Here is a 23,412-nt window from a genome sequence, read left to right on the forward strand (position 1 = left end):
TGGGAGATAGCAGCGGGGTTAGACCTGCCTACCAGGCCCCAAGCAGGAGGTGGATGGAAAGAAGGACAAGCAGTCCCTCCGACCTTCCTGATGCTAAAGTGGCTCTAGGTGTGAAGGGGCCTCACGCACAGGCCCTGACACAGACAGCAAGCGGCCGCACGGGGTGACTGTGTGGCCAGGGTCTGGCTGTGCTTTGGGATCAATGGAAGGAGCGTGGGTAGAGCCAGGGAGAGAGACCTGGGCTCCTGACAAGCCAGCCCCTCCATGACCAGTCCAGCCAGACTCCCAGCTCCATGGGGACAGTCACTGGACAGTCCATGTGGACGGATGGTGACAGTATACACCCCCCAGCCCGAATGCCCAGTGCGGTTACCTGGCAGGTAGACATCGGCGGGCAGGCGGGGCTGGCCGTGGCTGCAGGCCTCAGGGCTGCCGTCCTGTAGGACATTCTCGAAGGATGGCACTCGGCTCCCTGCAGAGGACGGGGCAGGTCAGAGGCCTATAGGCGGAAGGTGGTCATTGACCCTCTGGTCAGGATCCCCAGGAGCCTGTCTTCCCTCCCTGAGGGCTCTGCAGCAGCTACGAGCCAGACCCTACCCCCACTCCCTCCTCTGCGCTCAGGGCCTGAGAGGCCAAGGTTTGTTCTTCTTCACGACTCTCCTCTCCCAACCCTGCTTGGGGTTTTGTTCTTCAGGACAGAAACACTACATACTCCTGTTTACAAAAACAAGAAGGTAATAGATTGAATGTCTCCTGCTTCTCCTTCCACCTGGGCCACGTGCCCTGCAGTGGGGAGCTAGTGTGGCCCGCGTGCAGGCAGGAGCGGCAGGTCCCCTCCGGCAGAAGGGGGGTCCCGGGACAGGCACAGGCTCTGCCCAGGAAGGAAGGAACGGCAAGAGAGGGTCGGGCCCATTCTGAGGTGGGGAGCCTGTTCCTGGGAGGGCCACACGTCACTGCAGCACGATGCTGGCTGGGGAGCCTGCTGGTGAGGAGGGGGTCACAGCAACAGGGTGACTGCAGGTTACTCCAGGGTCTCTACCATGCCCGACAGCCAGCCACGGCTACTTTCTGCCTGTCACCTCCCAATTAAATGGCTGGGAGAGGGGGTGCCAGGGTGGTTCAGCCATAAAGCATATGCCTTCGGCTCAGGTCATGATCCCAGGGTCCTGGGACGGAGCCTCACATCAGGTTCCCTGCTCTGCTGGGAGCCTGCTTCTCCCTCTGCCCCTCCTTCTGCTTGTGTTCTGTCAAATAAATAAACGAGTAAAATCTTTTTTAAAAAAATGGCTGTGAGCCTCCTGCCACGCCCCCCAAGCCAGCAGAGGGAGGCCGGGGAGGCACCCCATTATATACCACAAGCACTGGGAGGTCAGGGCCTGTTAGTGGCCGGTGGGACTCAGGCCCCAGCAGGCTCTCTGTGCTAAACCCCACCACTCCAGACAGGTGCAAGGCAGACCCAGGGACATGCAGAGGGGCCTGGCTAAGCTGTGCACCCGGCAGTCCAGCACACAGCCCCGGGAGGGACCCTGAGTCTCTCCAGGCACCAGAGGGGCAGCCCGTATGGGACACACAGGAGCAGCTGGCTGCCTGTGGAATGATGGCCGCTGCAAAGCACTGGCTGGACGTGAAGGAAAACCAAGCCGGCGGGGGGCTGTGCATGGGGAGAGCCTGCAGTAAGGAGTGCGGGACGCCCAGGAGGGAGCCAGCCTGCACTCCCCAGAACCGCAGCAAAGCCCCCCGGGAGGCCGCCCTACAGTGAGGCCGCACACGTTCCTCAGGCAGAGGGCTTACCCTGCTTCAGGGCCGCTGCCTCGTCCGCCTCCTCCGTGACAAAGCTCTAGGAGACAAGGACAAAGAGTGCCTGCAGCTCCGGGGCCGCCAGCCCGAGATTTCCCGCACAGCCCCCCCGCCCCACCCCGAAATGAGGTGCACCCCCCAGCTAAGGAAACCGGCCGAGGCTGGCCCATGAGCAAGTGGTGAAGGGGACCAGGGCACACTTCGCCCCAGGTCTGGAGTCCACCCCCACAGGCATTGGGGACAGGGTGACAGAAGGGGCTCACCTCGGGGGAGCTACTGAGCGCCAGCCCTGCCCCACTCAGCGGGGGAAGGGCGTCTGAGTCCTGGGACAGCTTCTCCTCATCCTCTTCATGGATGGGGGACGACGGAGACCGCAGGGTGCTGGGGACAGAGAAGACGGGAGGGAAGGACGGGAGGACGTACGGAGGATGAACACCAGCTCACCACGGCCAACGGTGACCGTGGGGGAGACTGCACACCCCGAGGGCCGGGGGGAGGCATGTGCGCCAGTAGAGACGGCGGCTGGACAGTCTCGGAGGCACGGGCCTGACCCTGGCTCTGTGGTTCCAGGGGGAGGAGAGCATCACAGCGGTAAAGCCCCAAAGTGGGAGGCAGGGGACGGGGGCAAGAGAAACCCCATGCTTCTTTCTGGATCTAGAGGGGCCCGGCCAAGTGTGCAAGTCGCTGCGGCGTGGGGGGTTTTACAAAACTTCCACCTTTTCTTAAGAAAACAGAACCCGTGAAGAAACAAAGGGTATCGTGCAGAGCAAGTAATATGTGGAATTCAAGAAACAAAACAGAGGATCATAGGGGAAGGGAGAAAAAAATAAGATAAAATCAGAGAGGGAAACAAACCATGTGACTCTTAATCACGGAACAAAGCGGAGGCTGCTGGAGGGGAGGTGGGTCGGGTGAGGCGACTAGGGGCCGGGCAGGAAGGCGGGCGTGTGACGGAATGAGCACAGGGTGCTGCGTGCAACCGACAAGCCACTGAACCCTTCCTCTGAAACTAACCTGAATTTAAGTTAAAAAATAAACACACGTGTGACGAGAAGGAGCACATGTCTCGCATCTTTCCAGCGGAAGCGTGACCAGACTGCTTGTTGGGCACAACAAGGGCACCAACATGCTCCTGGTTTCGTGGCAGCCCAGGTTTGGTGCCACAGCTGTTCACCCAGCAGGATGTGCCCATGCGACAGCCCTCAGGACGTCCCGGGACCCTGAGACTCAGGGGGCTCCCACTGTGTCCTGTGTGGCTTGGGACAGGGAAGGACGCTGGGCACTCGTGGCCTCTCCCAGGGCATCTCTCCAGCTGCTGTGCTCTGTCCTTTGCTATAACCGACCTTAGCTGTAATCTAACCTGCTAATGGTTCTGGGAGTCATTCTGGTGAATCACCCAACAAAACATTCTAAAACTAATGCTGCAAATACACCGGCTTTGTACTTCTTTATTTTTTTAGTATTATATTTATTTAGAGTAAGGGAGCGTGCATGTGAGCAGGGGGAGAGCAACAGAGAATCTCAAGCAGACTCCCCATGGAGCGTGGAGCCCGATCCCGGCATCCCGGGATCCCAGGATCATGACCTGAGCTGAAGTCAGATCGTGAACAAACTGAGCCACCCAGGAGGCCCCCTGCTTTGCACTTCTTACATGATACCACATGCTTCCCCGACCCTCGCCACGGGGCAGACATGTGGGTTCCCATGTACCACACCCCAGAGGGAATCCTGGCACCAGCCTCACCTGTCAGGGGATTTGCTCCTTGGCTTGCCCTTCTGGTGGCTGCTTTCCAGGATTCGATCCATCCCCGCAAGTGGACAACTGGCCTGGGACAGGCCATCTGAGACGCCTGAGTAGGTGATCTCTTCATAAAGGGGGGCTGAAGGGATGGCCGGGGAGATGGCCCGAAGGCCATTGAGCGCCTCAAGTAGGGAGATGGGCTCATAGCCAGGTGGGATGCTGTCAGAGCTCTGTGGGGACAAGAGTGGGTGAGGGATGGGCTGGCCACACTCCCTGTGCGCTGCCCTGGGCCACAAAGCCCTAGACGCTGGCCTTGTGCCCCAGGGACATGCTACTCCCCCGAACCTGCCTTCTGATCATCTCCTGTCCACTCCACCTTCCAGGGACCTAAATCCCCCTCCCTCAGAGGGGCGCCCAGAACTCCAGAGCACCTCCCCAGGGCTCCCTCAGCCATCAGCTGTAGCACGCAGCCTTGGATGCCCGAATGGCCCACTCTGCCGCAGATGAAGGAAGAGAGGCCACCTAGAAGAGCCCCCCCCACCCTTGGTCTCGGCCAGCCCCTACCTGGCTTTCTGTTCCTGCCTGGCACGGGTGGAGAGTGAGGGCTCAGAGAGAGAAAGGAGGCTCAGGAGCGGGTGGAGAGCAAAGCCATGCCAAAGGCGGGACAGGCCAATAGAGCTGCGTGTGTTCTAGACCAGGGAGGGCCTGGCCCCGCAGGGAGCTTTGCCCAACACAGGCATCTGGCCCAACTCGAGATCCTCTGTGTGCCTGGAACAAGCATCCATGGAGGGGGACACGTGTTCCAGATGGTTCTAATGGGCACCCCTGGTTCAGAACCAGTCTTTCCTCTTGCTAGGAGTGGAGCAAATCAATAGCCTGTGTCTTGCTTTAGGGTTAGCGTTGGGAGACACCCAGCTGCTGGGAGATGTTAGGCCCTCAGGCTGTTGTGCAGGTGGGACAGCTACCTGCCTCGCTTTCACTACACAAGGCGAAGGGCAAATGCTCAGCAGTGCTCCCAGGGTGAAGCCCCCGCCTGAATGCCCGCTCTGCTGGGAGGACGGGAGGGCTGCCTTCCAGGGTGGCCTTGGGACCAGGGGAAGGCAGAGGAGCCAGGGTAAGAATTCCCTGCCCTCAGCAAGCACATCCTGAGTCCCCTGGTCACCTGGGCCCGTGGAGCCTTGCATCTGCTCCCAACGCGCCTTCCACTTAAAGGCCAGTAATACTATGAACCTCCTCATCCTCCAAACTGGAAAAACCTCCATCTCGGGGCTGGGCTTCCAGGGACTTCCACCTAAGTTCTGCCAAGGGACCACGAGGGTCGGTAGAGGCCCAGGTAGAGGCCCCCGCCTGCTCCCTGAGATGCAGGGAAAATGCCAGAAAACCACATCCTTGGCCCAAAGAGCTAACATCCAAGGGGGAAAGAGCAGGGGGTGCGGGACGACAAGCAAGCGTGAGGAAGACAGTTTGCAAAAACTAGCAGCAAGTGAGGTCCACCTCCAACATCATTCCACTGCCAGCAAGAAAAAAAAGGGAAACGAGGCCACTGGGGACCACGGGCAGAAGCAGAGCCGGCGAGAAGGGGCGGCCCGAGGCCGGCGCTGTTGCCGCCCGACAGCAGGGGTCAGAGACACTGGCTTTTTGCCGACAGACCTTGAGCTTTGCTTGTTCCACAAAACTCCCTTCCGGGGCAGGGACGCCAGGACTGGGGAGAGTGGATTTGACAGATTAAATTAACCAAACACGTTAGCCAGGGGTGAAAATGACTTCCCACAGTTGTCATTGGTTGAATCATTAAGGCACGGGGCAAAGTGGCCATAGGGCCAAACACACTTACTGTTTCCCTTTTAGGTTTCTTGCTGGCCAGTGAGGCGGGGTGCGCCTTTGATTTTTTAAAGGGACACTGTCAAGATAAAAATCATACGTTTTACGACTGCCACCCCCCAAACGGCGCTGGAGCTGGCGGGCTGGGGGCCTCCCAGGTTTGCTGGCCTCTAGGGGTGCCAGGAGCCTGTGCTTGGCAAGTGTGACCTGCACGTGAAGTCCGGGGACCTGGCCAAGTGCACATTCTGCAGGGCCTGGGCCCAGCATCAATGCAACTCCCAGGAACTCTACTGCTGGTCAAGCCCGTCCCTATCCCACTGCCCACTCAGGGCCTGGGTCACCCCAAGAAGGTGGTCCTGGCCAGCATGGGCATGAGGCTGGCCAGGCGTTCCCCACAGTGGACCCAGCTGAGCAGGGGAAAGGGGCACCACCCCCTGTCCCTCTAGGAGGCTCAGGACTGCCTCATGAACTTATCACCAATGTCCAACTAGAAGCAGCCGGGATTAAAAAACCAGCCCCAAATCACCCCCACTCCTTGATGATCTTAATGGTGTCACTAAAGAAAATCTGGGATCTCTGTGGTACTACGTGGAAACCGCTTATACCAGGAATGTGGGGGAGCACAGGAGCCCATTCATTCGGCTACCTTAACCCTCTGCAGGGGAAGGCACAGGCCCTCCGGGACACGTGAAGCATACAACCCAAACCCGTCTGCCCAGCAGTGTGAGCGGCATCTCGGCTCTCTCAGGACAAGAGGGGTAAAGGTGGGAAGGTCAGGCTGGATGCTCAGACTCCAGGACAGGGCCTGGGAGCGAGGGGCACACACAAGCAGTAAGAAAACCCACTATCCATCCCCAGCTCCCATCCTGCAGAACAAGGAGTCCAATCCCAGGGATAAATCACAGCTTAGGGTCACTCCTCTCTCCACTAAAACCGCATTGCTGGAAAAAATACTCAGGATTCGTAAATCCAGCATAACACCAAATTCACCAGAGGGCTGTTTCGGAAGGAGGAAGCCCTGATACTGACAGGGAGCCAGCAGGCAAAACACACAGTCTGGTTGGCCAGGAAGAGTGGGGGGGTGATGGGGACCCCATCTCTGAGGCGGTCTTCCGTCTGCTCCAGGTACACAACCACAGCTTCAAATTTCAAAAGAGAAGCCAAAAATCTGAGTCTTAAGGAAATGTCCAGACTTGTAAACACTGGCCCAATATTCAGAATCACCATAAAGGCCAAACACATCACCCCCTGGCCCAGGGCAGAAGGCCATCTCGTGGATGCAAGAACCACAGGGTGTGGGTCCTTCTCCTCTAAGAATCACTGAGTCCAACAATGGACCCACTGGCTGCAAACAGCTGTGGCCGGCTGGGGCCCAGGAGCTCCAGACCTAGGGCTGCCCCTGCCTGTCCCGCCCACCCACGCCAGCCTCCCCATCCTGCCCCATCTGTCTCGTCGTGCCTCTCTGCCAATGTCTCAGTACCTACTTTTCTACTCTCATCCCGGTCTGGGTCTCTCTCCATGTCTCTGTGACTCTGTGTCTCTGCCCATCTCTCTCCATGTCTTTCTGTCTCTGCCTATGGTTCTGGGTCTCTTCGTCTCTCTGTCTGCCTATATCTCTTGAGCCAGAAAGCCATCTCTCTCCCCAAAGCCTAAGTCCATCTTCCTCACGTGCCTACAAGCTCTACCTCAGTTTCCCAGGAAGCAAGTGAGGTGGGTGGCTGTCAAGGCGCTCCCTGACCCCCGTGTCCAGGCTGGGCACCACCTCTCTGTGGGCAGAGTGTGTGGGGGGGACATGTGTCAGACATCCGCTGGGCGGGACCTCACCTCCTAGAACCCACACAGTGGCCCTGGCTGTCTGGCAGGTTGAAGGACGGTGTGGATATTCAAATTCAAGGTAGGGTTGCACGCCATCAGGTGGCCCTGGTTCTCAGAGAAACTACAACACTCTCGAGAGCTGGGGTTCACTGGGCCCAGCCTAGGTCACCCCTTCAACCTCACCACCACCTCTGGGGATCAAGGGTGGCCCACCAGGCAGATGAGGATGGAGAGAGCCAGCAGGCAGGGAGAGGCAGACAGTCTGGCCCTGCCTTTCCTTTCATCCCCCAACCAGGGCCTCACGACATGGCCCCACTGGGAACCTAAAGCCGTCCTAACACGAAGGTAAGTCCTGAGGGCATCCAGACACCTGATGGGCTCTGCAAGTGGGCAGGAGCTTCCTCCAGACACCCTCCTCTCTGCCCCATACCCCCCAACAGAGAGGAAAAAGGCACTTACTGAATGCTCATCATGGTCCATGCTCTGGGCCAGAACAGGGCTGAAGGAGACGGGGGACAGGGCTCCTGGCTTCTTCCTCACCGCCCGGATCTGCAAAAGGGCCCGGAAGGCTGTGGCAGAGGAAAGGGCTCACATCAGGCAAGGGGCAGCCGATTCCAGCACCACTGAGCCCCTCGGGGCTCCAGGGACATTGGCCACCTCCCCCTCCCCACTGGAGGTCCTAGAATAAGCTACGTCTCCAAATCAGAGGCAAACAGAGTTACATAAGAACGCCCAGAAGGGGGACAGATGAGGTCAAGAGTGTATGACCTCAGTTCAGGCGGAGCTTCTGGGGCAGCAGACAGGGTGCCACGAGACTCCCACAGGCCAAACCCTGGACCACGCACACGATGGTGCATCTGTGTCATACCTAGTGACCAGCTAAAAGCACCCAGTGCGCCCTGGACACTGGCCAGTCTCTTCCTGGAAATCATACCAAGGGCAAGCAGACATACGTATATGAACGGCCCTGACAGGACGATCTCTATTCAGGAAAACCAGCAGCAGCAACTGGGAAAGTAAGTTAGGGTGCAGGCTACTGGTCATCCTGGACCATCAGCTTCCCTAACAAGAGGGTAACGCTGATGAAAAGTGCAGGTTGCACACACTGTCAACAGCCGCACACTGTTACCAGCACCCGCTGGGACACCCACATCCACAGCTCTGATGGCAGCTGCCTCAGGCTGTAGGCTCAGAGACAAGGGCCCCGGCCCAACTCGCCCAGCCCACCTGGGCCCCTGGGCCTCCACGCCCGGGAGACAGGGTCCATGGGGAAGGTTGGCGTTCAGCTCCTGCTTCCCAGCTCCTCGCCTGTCCCTCACAGAGGAGAGACTACTGGCCCTGCTGCCTGACCCTCCAGGACTGGCACACCAGCCCCCTGCAGGCTCCCCCACCAACCCCTGAGGTCTCATCAGGGCTGGGCTCTGGACCCCCACGACCCCACAGCCTCATCCTCCACTGCCACATGCCCGGCCTGCCCTGTGGCCCCTGCACGCAGCTGTCTCTCCCAGAAGGACAACCCGTTTAGACCCACCCACCCCTTACTAGCTGTGAGCCTCGAGACAGTGACAAGACAGGTGTGGCACTTGGGGCCGCACGGCTGTGCAGTGACTCAGGGATGCAGGGTGAGGCACGAGGACCCCAGGCGGCCCCAGGGACGTGACTGGCGCACCAAGGGGTAAAAGGACAGGAAGGTTTTCTCCAAAAAGCTATCATTTCCCCACCAAATGGAAACCCACAGCGCCCGGGGTGGGCTCACTTCTCTCCCACAGCCTGGGCTCCCTCACTGCCAGGACCCACCCACCCACCTGACGCTCATTTTGACCCTGTGGGATTTGTTTTGCCCTGAAAATGTTTAGATTCCCTCCACAGGACGACAAACACTTGAATCGGAATTAACTTGGAGAAAATGTCTACAGGGCTCCCAAAAACCTATCCCTCAGTCAGCTTTCCACCTCACCGGGACTATTTTTTTTAAATCAAAAAAACATTTTCCACATAACACTTCAAGACTGAATTTGCTGGCCAGTGTCTGTCCAGTTCCAATTTTACTACAAGCTCCCACTCGGCCACATCCTTCCCAGCCATGACCTCCAAAGTCTAAATTTTGGAGGATGTCAGCTGCACACGTGCCAGCATGGTCGCCGTGGGTCCCCACCACCCGCACCCAGTATGGCATCAAGCTTGCTGTGCCCAGAGCAGGCAGCTGACAGCCCCCCGGCCCCACTCACGCAGCCGGCAGATGGGGCAGTTGCTGGCCTGGTAACGCAGCGTGTCAGCGCACGAGTTACACAGGCACAGGTGCCGGCACGGCAGGATGAGCGTGTCCCGCAGGTCTGACAGGCACACCACACACTCGTTGCTGTTGTCGCTGTTCTCCTCGTCCGAGGGCTGCAGGGGGACACCGAGGGTCTGAGGGTCGGCAGGTTCTCAAGGACCACAGGTGAGAGCTGGGACAGGGGTGGGGCAGGGAGGTGTTCCTGTCCCTGGCCGCCCTGCTGGCTGTCCCCGGCTTCCCCAGAGGGAAACCAGGTGAGCAGAGGAAGGTCCCGGTGGAGCAGCAGTCCTCAGGAGACGCGGCCCAGAGCTGACCCAGCCTGTGCCCGCGCCAGGACAGAGACGAGGATCTGTGCCCCACCGAGAACACTCAGGTCTCATTCTACTCATCAGAACCACAGAGAAAACATGGGAAAGACCCAACAGTTCAGATCATGTCCTGCACAGGGCACCCACTTACTGGGCTGAAACTGGAAAAAGCTGGTAAGTCTAACTTATCTAATTAGCATCTGGATCAAGAGTCCACGAACAACACCACCTGTTTCCATACCCCAGGTGTGGCCAGAAGCTGGCTTCTGCCCCCTTGTTTCTGAGTGGCTACGCTGTGAGTGCGTGATCTGTGCCATCGGGCACGGAGCGGATCCGACAGACGGCCAGTCAAGGTGGAAACGTGCGCGCGGGCCGCTTAGGGACAGTGGGCCACCTGCGGCGTGAGCGCACGAAGCACATTGAGAGCTCGCCTCGGAGAACAGTGGCCTGACCAAACTGCCCGGACTTCCGGCTTTCAGCCAGTCCCAGCTGTCCCAGAAGCTCACGTGTTAAGACTTCCAAAAACGTTTAAAAAAAGATGACGGGGCGCCTGGGTGGCTCAGTGGGTTAAAGCCTCTGCCTTCGGCTCAGGTCATAATCCCAGCATCCCGGGATCGAGCCCCACATCGGGCTCTCTGCTCAGCAGGGAGCCTGCATCCTCCTCTTTCTCTGCCTGCTTGTGATCTCTGTCTGTCAAATAAATAAATAAAATCTTAAAAAAAAAAAAAAGAGAGATGACAGTTTCCCTGTGCCTTTCAAATGATGACAAGGGTACAGGCTGATTCTCTGCCACCCTACCCTGGCTGGGCCAGACCACGGCTCTGTCAGCCACATGCTCCAGCTACTTGTGGATGGGGGACAGGTGAGCTGGCAGGGGCAGCAGTGACTCACCCTGACGGGGTGGGAAGGGGCCCTAATGCAAGGCTGTCGTTCCCCACCTGACAGTTGGCGACCCAATGATGTTAACAAGTCAGGGAATTTGCTGGAAAAAAAACTAAATGCCTACAGACTCTGTTAACTCGTCTATTTATTCATTCATTATTGTTAATATTTTTAAGTCATCTCTACTCCCAATGGGAGCTTGAACCTATAACCCCAAGATCAAGAATCGAATACCCACCGACCCCAAGAGCCAGGTGCTCCTCTCTAACTTTGAAAAATTAAGAAAAAATGGGCACCTGGGTGGCTTAGTCTGTTAAGCATCTGCATCCCATGGTCCTAGGATCAAGTACCACATTGGGCTCCCTGCTCAGTGGGGAGTCTGCTTCTCTCTCTACCATTCCCCACTGCTTGTGATCAATACTTCTTTCTCTCTCAATAAGCAAAATCTTAAAAATAAATAAATAAATAAAAATAGAATAAAAAATTAAGGTAAAATGGGAGTCTGGGGTCCCAGGGCCTCCTGGGAAAGGCACATGGGGGACTAGCTCATCTACCACCAGCTGACAGGGCCCTAGCCAGGGCTGGGGGCAGGGTGGGGGCAAGCCCCTCTGGGATTCTTCTTCCATGCAGGTGGAAAGGAAGCTGGGGAGTGAAGTCCTCTTGCAGTCCCAGCAAATGTCAGCACAAGCACACACCTTTGTCTCCTGGTTGTTCTTGTTCTCGATGCCATAGATCTCCTGCAGCAGGTAGCTGACCCGGTCCACCTGCAGAACAGAGGAATCTGGGCACCTGCCAGCTCCCACTCAAGGGCCCCGCTGCACCCACCTGGTCCAAGACCACTTCCCAGGGATTGGGCTTGGGCCCAGAGCAGGTGTGGTTTGAAATTCTGTCCACCTGCTCCTCAGGGAGTAGGCCCAGTACTAGAATGGCAGAGAACCTGCTTCCTGCCCAACCCACCCAGTAGTCGGGGCCATGTGGTGGTGGGGGGCGGGGGGAGTCCAGTGGTTCTGCTCTCCAGGGGGCATGGAGCCAACCTGCATACAGGTCAGGCAACCGTACCCTGTGCCCACCTTACCATCCCCCTCCCCAGACAAAAACACTTTGGACCCACCCTTCACCAGCCACACAAGAGTGACCAGAGTCAGACCTCACACTATGTTCAGAAGTGGTATGTTCAGAAGTAGCCCTATGGACGCAAACAGACCTTATCAAGCCAGACACGACTTGGGGCTACAAGTCAGTACTGCGACTTGGTGGGCACACACACGCACCCGATGCAGTAGACCCGGACTGCCCAGAGGATCCCTCCGGAGAGTCAGAGTCTGTGTGTGTTTATGTGTCTTTTTTAAATCAAGAGGGGCCATGATACTTCTTCTACCAGACTTACAATTTGCTTCTGCTTTAAAGGTTTCACAGAGAAGCTGCCGTCGACATGCTACAGGAAAGACAGACAGGTTAACTCAGCCATGCTGTGCCACTGAGCACTCCCAGCAGCAAAGCTGAAGGCCCTTCCTTGGCCGTTCCACTTCCACTGCTGAAGGACAGAGCCCGGCCAGGTCTCTCCAAATGGGGGCCTCCGACTGGGCCTCGAAACTACCTGGATGACTGCCTCCTGGGTCCTCCTAGCTCCCCAGGCAGGGGTCAAGCACACTCAGGTTTACGACCATCAGGCAAGTTCTGACAATAGCCCAGAGCCCCCCAGTAGCAAGCAGCAGCACCTGGACAGCAAGAACTCGCACAGCCCACTTCTAACCCAAAAAGGGCTTGGCTTCGTTCAGAAGACAAACGTGTACACACATACGTGTACAGAAAAGCCCCAAACCCTAAATACTCTTAAGAACTAAGGAGGGTGTTTGGTAGCATCTGGGGAAACACACCACCCAGAAGTCGAGGTTAGTGAAGACCTGAGATCTTGTGACAAGGCCAGTTACCCCTCATAATCCACAGAGACCAGCACATGGCATCTGCAGTGCAACGGAGTCCAGAAGGAAAGTAGCCTCTCCTTGCACTCTAAACTAGAGGTCCAGATGGAGTCGGCCATCAATAGCCCACCTGGCCCACCAGAGACACAACCAACAGCCACCATCTCTTCCAAGAAGGCCAGGCTTGGGGAGCGCAGCTGGCAAGGGAGAGGCCCACCCTCTGGCCTAGGCGCCCCGTGCCACCACAGCCCCAGGGGCCCAAGGGAGCACGGGACAAATGGGCCACAGGGGCCTTGGGCCCAGCTGTCCTAACTCCCTGGGGAGTCTGGAAAGACCAGATCGATGGGAGTAGCTGGGCGCTGCCCTCAACCTCTCAAGGCCGCAGACGCACAATGGGCTGAGGAAGCTGGGGGTCTGCATGGAGTGCAAAGTCCAGAAATAGCAACCTGAGTCTGGTTTCCTCATGGGGGTCCCTGGTCCTTGGCCACCCAGGTCACAGGCTGGTGCCAGAAACACTTTACCACTGCAGGGTGCAGGCCAGTGTCAAAGAGCCCTGGGGGTGGGGGACATCTGTCATGACATTCTCCAACAGGGAACGCTCCAGCAAGGGTCTCGGTGAGCAGGGATCTCCTCCTAACACAGCCAGGCACTTGCCTGCTACATGAACACATACACACAACTGCTTGGCCCCCACGAACAGCAGTGACAGGGAACCAGAACCATCCCTAGACCCCACGACAGCCTCATGCAGAAACAATGGTGAGACTGACCATTCTCACCCCACTGCACCCTACATAATGTGGCCACAAAACACGAACAGCTGGGGAGACTGGGGACTTGGGTCTGCGTAGAAGAAAGGGTCAAACCTCCAAGTTCAAATACACCAGACGGAATGTAATACTAAGTAAATGCTTACATGTAAATGGTCTCTTTATACATGAGGCACCCGCAGCGCAGGGACTCCAGGAGGGCCTGGACGTCTTCTCTCTGCCACCAGAGAGGGTCTAGGGCCACGCCAGACAATGGTGGACCCCTAGCAATTGGTTCACTGAGCGGATTGGTTCACTGAGCATCTACTGCACACCAAGGACACAACAAACAAGGGGCCTAGTTCCGTCCTCACAACACAGGAGAACTAAGTACCACAAGTGTCTGCCCCTTTAGTCTGAAAGGCCCTAGTGGGGAGTGAGGTCAATGTAGGCCTGTGGCACCGGGTGACACAGCTATTTGGAGTCAGGGCAGAAGACACCTGTGAGGACCAGGCCAGGCTGGGAGGTTCCAGTGGGCCTGGTGGGAAAGGCAGGGGTCCAGAGAGGTGGTAGCCTGGGTGATTCCCACACATCCCACAGAAAAGCTGGTCTGTGATGACAGCCCTCCACATGGGTGTCCAGGTCCATGCGGGCAGGTCAGAGGGCGTTCCCGAGGGGCTGGCCCCCTAAAACACACCCCCTCACTATACATCGGATGCCCTTCAAAAACCCAAAGGTGATGCTACCTCGAGGCCCAGCCTCCTGGAGCCCAGAGGAACCAGAAGGCCTCCCATTCTGCTCTGAGCCTCTGACATGAAGCCCATGTGGTCAAGCCCAGACCCCAAGTTCAGACTTCTAGTCTCAGAACACCGTCCTACTACCCAGGCTCCCTGGTCACGGGCACAGTAAGGGGCAGGATGGCACTTACCTTTTCAAAGGCGGCCAAGAGCACATGGGCATGGCCAGTCACTTCCACAACTGCCCGGGAGAGAGAGGAGGGAGTGGTCAGAGCTGGCCTCAACCCCTCCTCTGTCCCCAACCCTGAACTTCTGCTTCTTAGCGGGAGCTTCCCTATGCTCTTCCTAGCAGGTGTTTTGGAGCCCAAAACCCACGGGAGGATTGTCCTCATATCGCCTTCCTCTGCCTGGGGGCCGTCTGCTCCTGCCAGCCATTCCTCCTCCAAAGTCACCTCAAAGTGCCCCCTGCTGGCTCTGCACGGAGGAACATTCCCACACGGCTTAGAAGCCAGGACTCCCATGCTCCCATGTCAGCCTGCCACGCTGACAGCCCACAGCACGGGACCGCCCTGCTCCATGCCCTTTCCGCTCTTTTCTGTCATGCCGCTGAGCGTGGACGCCAGAATCCGAGGCCTGGCTAGCTGCTGTCACCGCAGCGGGAGCCAGGCAGCTGCCAATTCCTGAGTCAAAAGGAGCTGAAGAGAGGGCCCTGCAGCCCAGCCCCGAGACAGACAGTTTGGGGCTTAAACCCCATGGCCCTGAATGCGCTAAGTGGGCTGAGCCAACGTCTTTCATCACTTCTGGAATAAACTCCCTACAGACTGAGGGGAGAACGGTCCACAGCCCGGAGGGAAGAGGGACGGAGAAGGGCCGCTCACCGTCTCCTTCATCCACCACGGCCTGGATGACCACTGGAAACACGCCCCGGTCCAGGTCGAAGTTCAGCTGAGGAGAAAAGGAGGCGAGAACAGTCAGACTGAGCTGGAGGGGGACAGCGCCGTGAGCAGGACGGCGACGCGGCAGAGCTCACGCAGACAGACAAAATGGCCACGGAAGACAGCTGCGTACCTCTTTTCCCTTTTGGCAAAACATAAAAAAAGACTGAGATGGCAAAGTCATGTAACTGAGTGGCACTAAGTGCATCTGTAAGGCCACGTTCACCACGACCACCATCCACTTCCAGAGCACTCCCATCATCCCAGCGGAGCCCTGTCCCCACGACCATGCACCCTCCCCACTGAGTAAGCCCCACTCGACTGTGCACCCGCGGATTTGCCTGGTTTGCAGCTTTCACAGAAGTGGGATGTCACAGCACGGATCTCTCCCACCTGGCTCGTTCACCGAGCACCACGTTTACGAGGCTCGTGCACACTGCACGGGCATCAGTGATTCCTCCCTGGGCTGAGTACTCCTCCACTGAGCGGCCAGACCCTGCTCACCCATTCGCCTGCTACGGGACACCGCAGCTGTCCCCCTTCTGGATGCCACACACACCAGCAACGGTGTCTGAGTCTCAGGAAAACAGTGTTCAGCCTTGTAAAGAAAGTGCCTGACTTGTCCCCACCAAGGGCAAAAGGAATGGGGCCGCAATGTGGCATGCAACTGAGCTCAAGGAGACACCATCCCCCCTCACTTTTCCTTCTCCCTGGCTCCCTGCTCAAAGGCCACTCTCCTCCACACGCACGTAGCCTCCACATCTGCTCACCAGCAGAGGCCAGAGGCCAGGACCCACAGGACAGAGGCGACCAGCTGAGGACACCCCAGGCAGGGTTGCAAGGGGAGGCCAACAAGGTGCCTGTGGGTCCCAGACTGTCAGGGAGAGACAGGACTCGGAGGAACCAGGTACTGGAATGGAGTCTGACTCTACCACCTGAGCCTCAGTTTCCCCATCTGTAATAGAGGACTAAAAGCTGTCTCTGGTGCATGGGGCAGCTGAGAAAACACACAGCGAACATCAGCCATGCAAAGCCTCAAATCTTCAGGCAGCAAGAGCTGAGGAGGAACGTGGCCCCGGAGGACCTCACGGAGCGACACGGGGCACAGACTCCCAGGCACACAGGCCCCTGGGGGCCCACATGCACACCAGCTGCAGGCAGGGAGGTGGAGGACGTGTTTAGTCCCCCCCAGTACTCAGCCAGGCTTCATGCTCACTGCAGCCTCAGGGGAGAGACCTATACCACAGATATCTAGACTTTAAAGGAGGGGGGCCTCTCTGCAAGGCCTCCCTTGCTCTGGGGTGACCCATGGTGGGTGGCGGAGGTGATTACATGAGACAGGAGATACAGGTCACCCACAGCTATCCATGGGACAGGGGCCCCTCTGCAAGCCTGTACCTGCCCTCCCCACCCTGAGTCAGGGCACAGGGCTGAAACCATCCCGCAGTTATCCTGGTGACGCAGACGCTGGGTGATGTTCAGATGCTGCCCTTATGAGGGCTCTAAGTAAGCCGAGGAAGGGCAGCGTTCAGGTAAGAGCCCGATGGGGAGCAGAGCCCTGAACACGCAGCCCGCTCACCCCCACGCGTCGGGTCAGTTTCTGGAACAAAAGCCCTGTAGGCCAGGCGCTCAACAAGCAGCTCCGTGCTCTGCGGAGCCAGGGTGACCAGTGCTGTCCTCCCTTGCACACCGAGTGCGGCCCGAGCACCCACAGCCAGTCGTGTTCCATTGGTCTGAAGAGACCTGCATGGTGACCCCACCAGCAGCCAGTGACCCCCACCCTCCTCTCTGGTCTCACGGCCCCACGGGGCGCACAATGGACAGACCCCGTCTTCCTCTCTGCGGTCGGACTGAGTTGTGTTTCTGCCGCTCAACCGGAACAGTCCTGCCACAGATACCGTCCGAAGGCACCGTGGCAGGTCCGCCGGCCCCCCACAAGCACTCACCTCGGCGACCGCGTCCACGGAGCCCAGCACAGTGACCGATGCATGGCATTCCTTCCACGGACTCAGCAAGGCCTGAGAGAAGACCTGCCTTGGCCAGCCCAGCCTGGGGCCAGGGGACCGCAACGGGAATGAAGGGACACGGTGCCCCAGCTCTCCCTGGCACCCGGACCCGCGCCCTGCACCCCTCGAATGCCTGGCCACAACCCTCCACAGGAGGAGCGGCCGCCCCCACCCGCCAGCCAGATACCTGTCCTGTGCTGCCACCACCAGAGCTGCTGCCACATCAGAGGAGGGACCGGGGAGTGCGGGGACTCGGCAGCGAGAACCATCTCCCCTAAAAGGTTGTTCCCCAGAACTCTGCACCCGACTCACTCCCAGGAGCTGAGTACGCAGTGGGGGGGGGGGGACGCAGAGACTCCCGCCCACCCGCGTCTCAGGAGACTTTTTTTTTTTTTTTAAAGATTTTATTTATTTATTTGACAGACAGAGATCACAAGTAGGCAGAGAGGCAGGCAGAGAGAGAGGAAGGGAAACAGACTCCCTGCTGAGCAGAGAGCCCGATGCGGGACTCGATCCCAGGACCCTGAGATCATGACCTGAGCCGAAGGCAGCGGCTTAACCCACTGAGCCACCCAGGCGCCCCAGGAGACATTGATTTTTAATGCAGGAAGACAGACTTCTCTTAGGAAAGAGTAGCCATGCTGGTCAGGTGAAGAGCCAGGCAGCTGACTCCGGGAGGGGCCACACTGGGTTCTTGAGCTCAGGCCTCCTCTTCCACAACACAAGCATGGGTGGGAGCCTCGCCCCACGGCAATTCGGGCTCCCCCACTGCACAGGAGCTTCCAGACAAGGGTCTTTGCAAGTCCCGGGCCAGATGGACACCGGGAAATAGAGGCAAGGCAAAGGACAGAAGAGCAGGGATGTGGCTCTCACTGAAAGGAATGGAAGCCCAAGGGGAATGAAAGGGAAACCCGGCAAAGAAGCCACTCCGGCGGGATGCCTGAATGGCTCAGTTGGTTAAGCTGCTGCCTTCGGCTCAGGCCATGATCCCAGAGTCCTGGGATTGAGTCCCACATTGGGCTCTTTGCTTGGCAGGGAGCCTGCCTCTCTCTCCACCTCTGCCGGCTACTCTGCCTACTTGTGCACACACTCTCTCTCTCTCTCTCTGACAAATAAATAAATAAAATCTTGAAAAATATATATATATTTAAAAAAGAAGCCACTCCGGCCACCAGGCCATCTCTAAGACGTCCACAATATGATTCAGTAAATAAAGGTATGCATGAGTGAGGACGGGGGAATATGGGAAATCTCCATGCCTTCCTCTTAATGGTGCTGTGACCTGGTCTTAAAGAAGTCTTCAAAAAAAAAAAAAAAAAAAAAACTGGCACCTGGGTGGCTTAGCGGGTTAAAGCCTCTGCCTTCGAGTCAGGTCATGATCCCAGGGTCCTGGAATCGAGCCCTGCATCGGGCTCTCCACTCAGCAGGGAGTCTGCTTCCTCCTCTCTCTCTGCCTGCCTCTCTACCTACTTGGGACCTCTCTCTCGCTGTCAAATAAATAAAAGATATCTTAATAAAAAAAAATTAAAGGGGGGCTGAGTAACTCATGATTTTGGCTCAGGTCGTGATCTCAGGGTCCTGACATCAAGCCCAGTGCTAGGCCCTGGGCTCAGCAGGGAGTCTGTTTCTCTCCCACTTTCTCCCTCTTTGTTGCCCCTCTCTAAATATATAAGTTGTTTTAAAATATTTTGGGGCACCTGGGTGGCTCAGAGGGTTAAGCCTCTGCCTTCAGCTCAGGTCATGATTACAGGGTCCTGGGATCAAGCCCCGCATCGGGCTCTCTGCTCAGCCGGGAGCCTGCTTCCCCCTCTCTCTCTACCTACTTCTCTGCCTACTTGTGATCTCTGCCTGTCAAATAAATAAATAAAATCTTTAAAAAAAAAAAAAAACTTTGAGAGTGAACGAGCATGAGCAGGGGATGAGGACAGAATGTAGAGGGAGAAGCAGACTCCCCGCTGAGCAGGGAGCACAATGTGGGGCTCGATCCCAGAACCCTAGGATCATAACCTGAGCAAAAGACAGATGCTTAATTGAGCCACCCAGGCGCCCCAATAAAATAATTAATTTAATTTAATTTAATTATAAAGCAAGCCATAGCCAAGAGAAATGAAAACATACATCCACACACAAATTTGTATAGCAACATCCGTTTGTCTCCCAAAGCTGGAGACAACCTAAACGCCCATCCACAGATGAACAGATAAACAAAACATGGCCCAGCCACACCGGGGGTATTATGGGCCACAGGAAGGAACAAAGTACTGACAGCTGCTACCACGTGGGTGAAAGCACGGTGCTCAGGGACAGAAGCCAGGCACAAAAGGTCACACACTATACAAGTTGGCTTATATGAAACGTCCGATGCAGAATGACGAGCGGCTGCTGGGGGTTGAGGGGAGGCGCAGAAGGGACTGCGGTGGGCACAGTGTTTCTTGTGGGGGTAACAAAATCGTCCCGCAATCAGACGGCGCTGATGGCTGTACCACTCTAGATACAGACCCTCTTCAGCTTATGACAGGGTTTCGGCTTGAGAAGCCCCTCGCAAGCTGAAAATACCAGAGACTGGAATTGCACTTCCTGTGCCCGCGGAGCCTGACCACGCTCACTTCTGTCAGCCTCCCACAGAGCCGGCTGCACTGGGAAGCGCTGAGTAGCTCGTGTGATACACTGAGTACCGCGCCGAGGGAGAGAGACAGTGCGTTGGCTGTCTCTGGTTGTTTCCCCTCGTGACCGCGTGGCTGACCGGGAGCTGCGGCTCTGGCCACCCACACCACCAGAGAGGACTGAGCTACAGATCGCTAGCCCGGGGGGAGCCCATACTCCAAAATTCAAAGTATGATTTCGACCAAGTGTGTATAGCTTTTGTGCCAGCGTGAAGCTGAAAACTCAAAGATAAACCATCTTAAGTCGAGCACCATCTATCTGGTAAATATCACTGAACTGTACACTTTAAAAGAGCTAACCAGGGGGCATCTGGGTGGCTCAGGCGGTTAGGCCACTGCCTTCGGCTCAGGTCATGATTCTGGAGTACCAGGATCGAGTCCGGGTCAGGCTCCCTCTGACCCTCCCTTTCTCATGCTTTCTCTCTCACTCTCTCTCTCTCAAATAAATAAATTGAAAAAATAAAATAAAATAAAGAAAAGGGCTAACTGTGGGGCACCTGGGTGGCTCAGATGGTTAAGTGTGGGCCTTCGGCTTAGGTCATGATCTCCAGGTCTTGGGATCGAGCCCTAGTCAGGCTTCCTGCTCCATGAGGAGCCTGCTTCTCCTTCTGCCTCTCCCTGCCGCTCCCCCTGCTTGTGCTCTCTTTGTCAAATACATATATACATACATACATACATCTTCCAAAAAAAAAAAAAAAAAGAAGTGAGCTGATCTGAGCTTATGTTAGCCGAAGACATAATCCGGGAAGGTGAAGACGAGGAAGGGGTCCTGGGATAAGTCCACATGAGACAGGCCCACATGGCTGCCCACCACAGCCTCTGCACCTGCCACCACCCCCGCCACGTCCACTGTGCCACACGCTGACAAGCAGCAGTGTGGGCCCCTGCTGCTCCAAGGGAGGAAAGGGGGTCCCCCCACATAGCACTTCAAACTGGTTTATGAACCAAGTGTGCCCCCAGGACAAATGACCTCACCAGGAGTCTGGAACCCAAACTGTCCGCCTGACTCAGCACATCTGCAAATACGCAAGGATGTGTTCTGCAGCTGAAATGCCAGCCAAGGAACTGCCATACGAGGAGAGGTCACCAAAGTGAGGTGCAGCCTGAGCCCAACCCTCCCCATAGGCAACCACAGGGTGGGGGGGTACCCACTTGTCTGCCCAACCCCCTCTGCCTACCCAGCTCCCTCGTTTCTTTAGGGAGAGGCTTTCCTCCTTTCACAGGAGGGTGGGCAGGACCACAGGCACTTGCTGGGTACCCCAACCAGGAGTGTGGATGTGCAGGGATGGACCTGACAGAAAGGGACTGGGGGCGAGGTTCCAGTGGCCCCATCCTTCTTTCAGAGGACTTTCTCACCTGAGCGACACAATGGCAGCTTCTGCTGCTTGCCATCAAAGCACCCTGACAAGAAGCACACACACAGCCAAGAGCAAACACCGTGGTGAGGCCTTCCCCTTCTGACACCATCCACCAGTCCCAAACTTCTTGCCCAATTCCTATGCCACCCATGCCCCTCGGCCCCCGTTCCTTCCCCCTGATTTATTTTAGTAATTTACAACTGCTATCTTTAAAAAAAACTATAGAATTCAGCTAAACGAGAGCAGCCTGACAAAAGGCCACATATTGTATGACTCCATTTATGTAAAACAATCCAGAAAAGCCAAATCCGTCCAGAAAGTAAAGTAATGTAGGGGCTGGGGCTAGGAACAGGGACGAACTTTGCATGGGCATGAGGGATCTATTGGAAGGATGGAAATGTTCAAGAACTGGATTGTGGTGATCATGGCATGTAAATTACATCTTAACAGGCCTGCTCGAACAATTCAGACATGAATCCAGTGCTGTGGCACATACACCGTTCACATACAGCCTGTATACATGTGTGCATGTGTGTGTTCTAGAACTCTGTCCTATCCCAAGATAGGACATCTGTTACAGAGGTGAACTGCGGTGCCCATATCATGCAGACCGATGGCTCCCACGACCTCGGTGAACAAGCAATCACAGACACACAGACTGTTTCCATTTTTCTGCTACTACAGACAAAGCTTCCATCACCATCCCTCACATAACGTAAATTACCGACCCCAGCTACGGAACCACCGGGTGGAAGGGTTCAGCCGTGCTGCAGTCCTGTGGCCCCAGCAAGGCACCAAAGCCGGGTACCACAGCCTGTAGCTGCCCCGACAAGTGCCTTGAACGCCACTCTTGGGTCTGGCACATGGCCGACAGAGCACCCGGACCCAGGGCAGCAGCCACTCCTGATGCGTATCACCCACATGAGGAATCTGAGCTCACAGGCCCCGAGGGGCTCGTCCCCTGCCATAAGGGGCAGGGAATTCCAGAAAGGGGCCGGGGCCAGGGCCAGAGGGGCCTGCCCAGAAGCTTACCTCATCATCCTTCCACTCAGAGAAGTCGATCTTGAAGGAGGGCAGGGAGAACTGCTGGCTCACCCCTCTCTTGTAGTGGGCGGTCTCGGACTGCAGGGCCGGGCTCTTGGGGCTGTACCTGAAGGGGCAGAAAGGCCGCTGACCCTCGGCCGAGAGCACAGGGTCTGCTGTGCCCAGTCCTCAGGCCGTAACCCCCCACCCTGGAGCACAGGGGCCTCTGCCGTGGGGCCTGGCAGGAACCAGGCTTTCGGAACCCAGCGGAAATAGGACATGCAGGACCCACACTTTCCTTCTCCTCCTGCAAGTTCCAACCGTCCTCTGGTAGGCCGGGGCCCTCAGCCTGCCACCGGCTTTGGAGGCCTCGTTCTGCTTACTGCCAGGTCTGCCTGGAGCCTGCCTGGTGACACGTCTTCTAGAGCCCACAGCTGCCCAGTAACTAACTGCCTTTCCAGACCCAGCTACACCTTTCCATTTGGCTTCTCTGACATGTCTCCTCTGCCGCACAAACATGGGACAGACACATACACCACAGCCCACCCTCACACACACTCCCCACCGCCTACGTCTCTGTGTCACCCACAACCCATGCTGGAAGGCATGGGCGTCTGCTCTCCCATGTTCAAGGGCCAATCGGCCCACATCTATTTCCTCACTAGTCAGTCCCGGCGCTGTCCCCTGACCGTCACATGCAGAGGCCCGTGCTCTGTGAACACCAGACGGTCCCCAACACCCCGCTGTTGCACACAAGGCCTCCAGGACCCTCTTCTACATCCACCCCAGCCACACACACATGCACCTTCCCAGAGAAGGAACAACAGGGTCAAAGGGCGCTCACACTTCACATTCTGACCAACTCTGGCTTCTCCCCATTCCTGACAAAGCTTCTTCCACCCGCCCCACAACCGCCATTCCTGAGGCCATTTCTCAGTCTCTTAGACAAAAGACCCTCTGGAGAGCCTGAGACGCTGGTGGCTGATGGGGGAGCCATTCTTGTATGCCCTGAGAGAGAGAGAGGGCTCCTCTGCCTGCCAGAGGCCCTTCTTTCCCTGTGAGAAGCCAGGCCTCAGCCTGTGGTAAAGATACAGGCTAGGACTCTACTGCCAGGCAACCCTGGGCTCTTCCCTGGACCTCAGATCTGCCCCCTTTCTTGCCTGTCAGGAAGCAGGGAGGCGATCATGGAATGCAAAGAGAATTCCCAGGCTAAGGTAAAGGTCCCTGGGGACAGGCTTCTAGCCCCTGGAACATTCCTGCTTCTCTTTGTTTCGGTGACTTCTGAGCTCATACCACTAAACACCAGCAATCTCCGACGGGAAGCAGGCCTCCAGCCACTCCTGCCAGCTCTCAGGAAGGGACAGAGCAGCATTTCTTCCC

At 57.0% G+C, this 23,412-nt stretch overlaps 1 protein-coding gene across 8 annotated transcripts in view; it reads right to left on the minus strand.

Moving 5' to 3' along the window:
- The window catches only part of MGRN1 (mahogunin ring finger 1), a 56,659-nt gene that overhangs the window by 5,608 nt on the left and 27,639 nt on the right, over positions 1-23,412 (minus strand). For 2 of the 8 annotated variants that reach the window (XM_082713108.1, XM_082713109.1), the window contains exons 5-16: positions 22,042-22,159; positions 14,926-14,992; positions 14,239-14,288; positions 12,027-12,074; positions 11,335-11,403; positions 9,403-9,562; positions 7,634-7,743; positions 5,373-5,438; positions 3,542-3,768; positions 2,061-2,178; positions 1,792-1,837; positions 374-472 (exon numbers count right to left, since the gene is read on the minus strand). In XM_082713108.1, coding sequence (XP_082569234.1) covers positions 374-472; positions 1,792-1,837; positions 2,061-2,178; positions 3,542-3,768; positions 5,373-5,438; positions 7,634-7,743; positions 9,403-9,562; positions 11,335-11,403; positions 12,027-12,074; positions 14,239-14,288; positions 14,926-14,992; positions 22,042-22,159 — 1,178 coding nt within the window. The remainder of the gene's footprint in view (positions 1-373; positions 473-1,791; positions 1,838-2,060; positions 2,179-3,541; positions 3,769-5,372; positions 5,439-7,633; positions 7,744-9,402; positions 9,563-11,334; positions 11,404-12,026; positions 12,075-14,238; positions 14,289-14,925; positions 14,993-22,041; positions 22,160-23,412) is intronic. The other 6 variants (XM_082713111.1, XM_082713113.1, XM_082713110.1 and 3 more) reach the window with 3 other exon arrangements.

Source organism: Mustela nivalis (assembly GCF_964662115.1).
Source record: "Mustela nivalis genome assembly, chromosome: 19".
Classification (NCBI taxonomy): Eukaryota; Metazoa; Chordata; class Mammalia; order Carnivora; family Mustelidae; genus Mustela; species Mustela nivalis.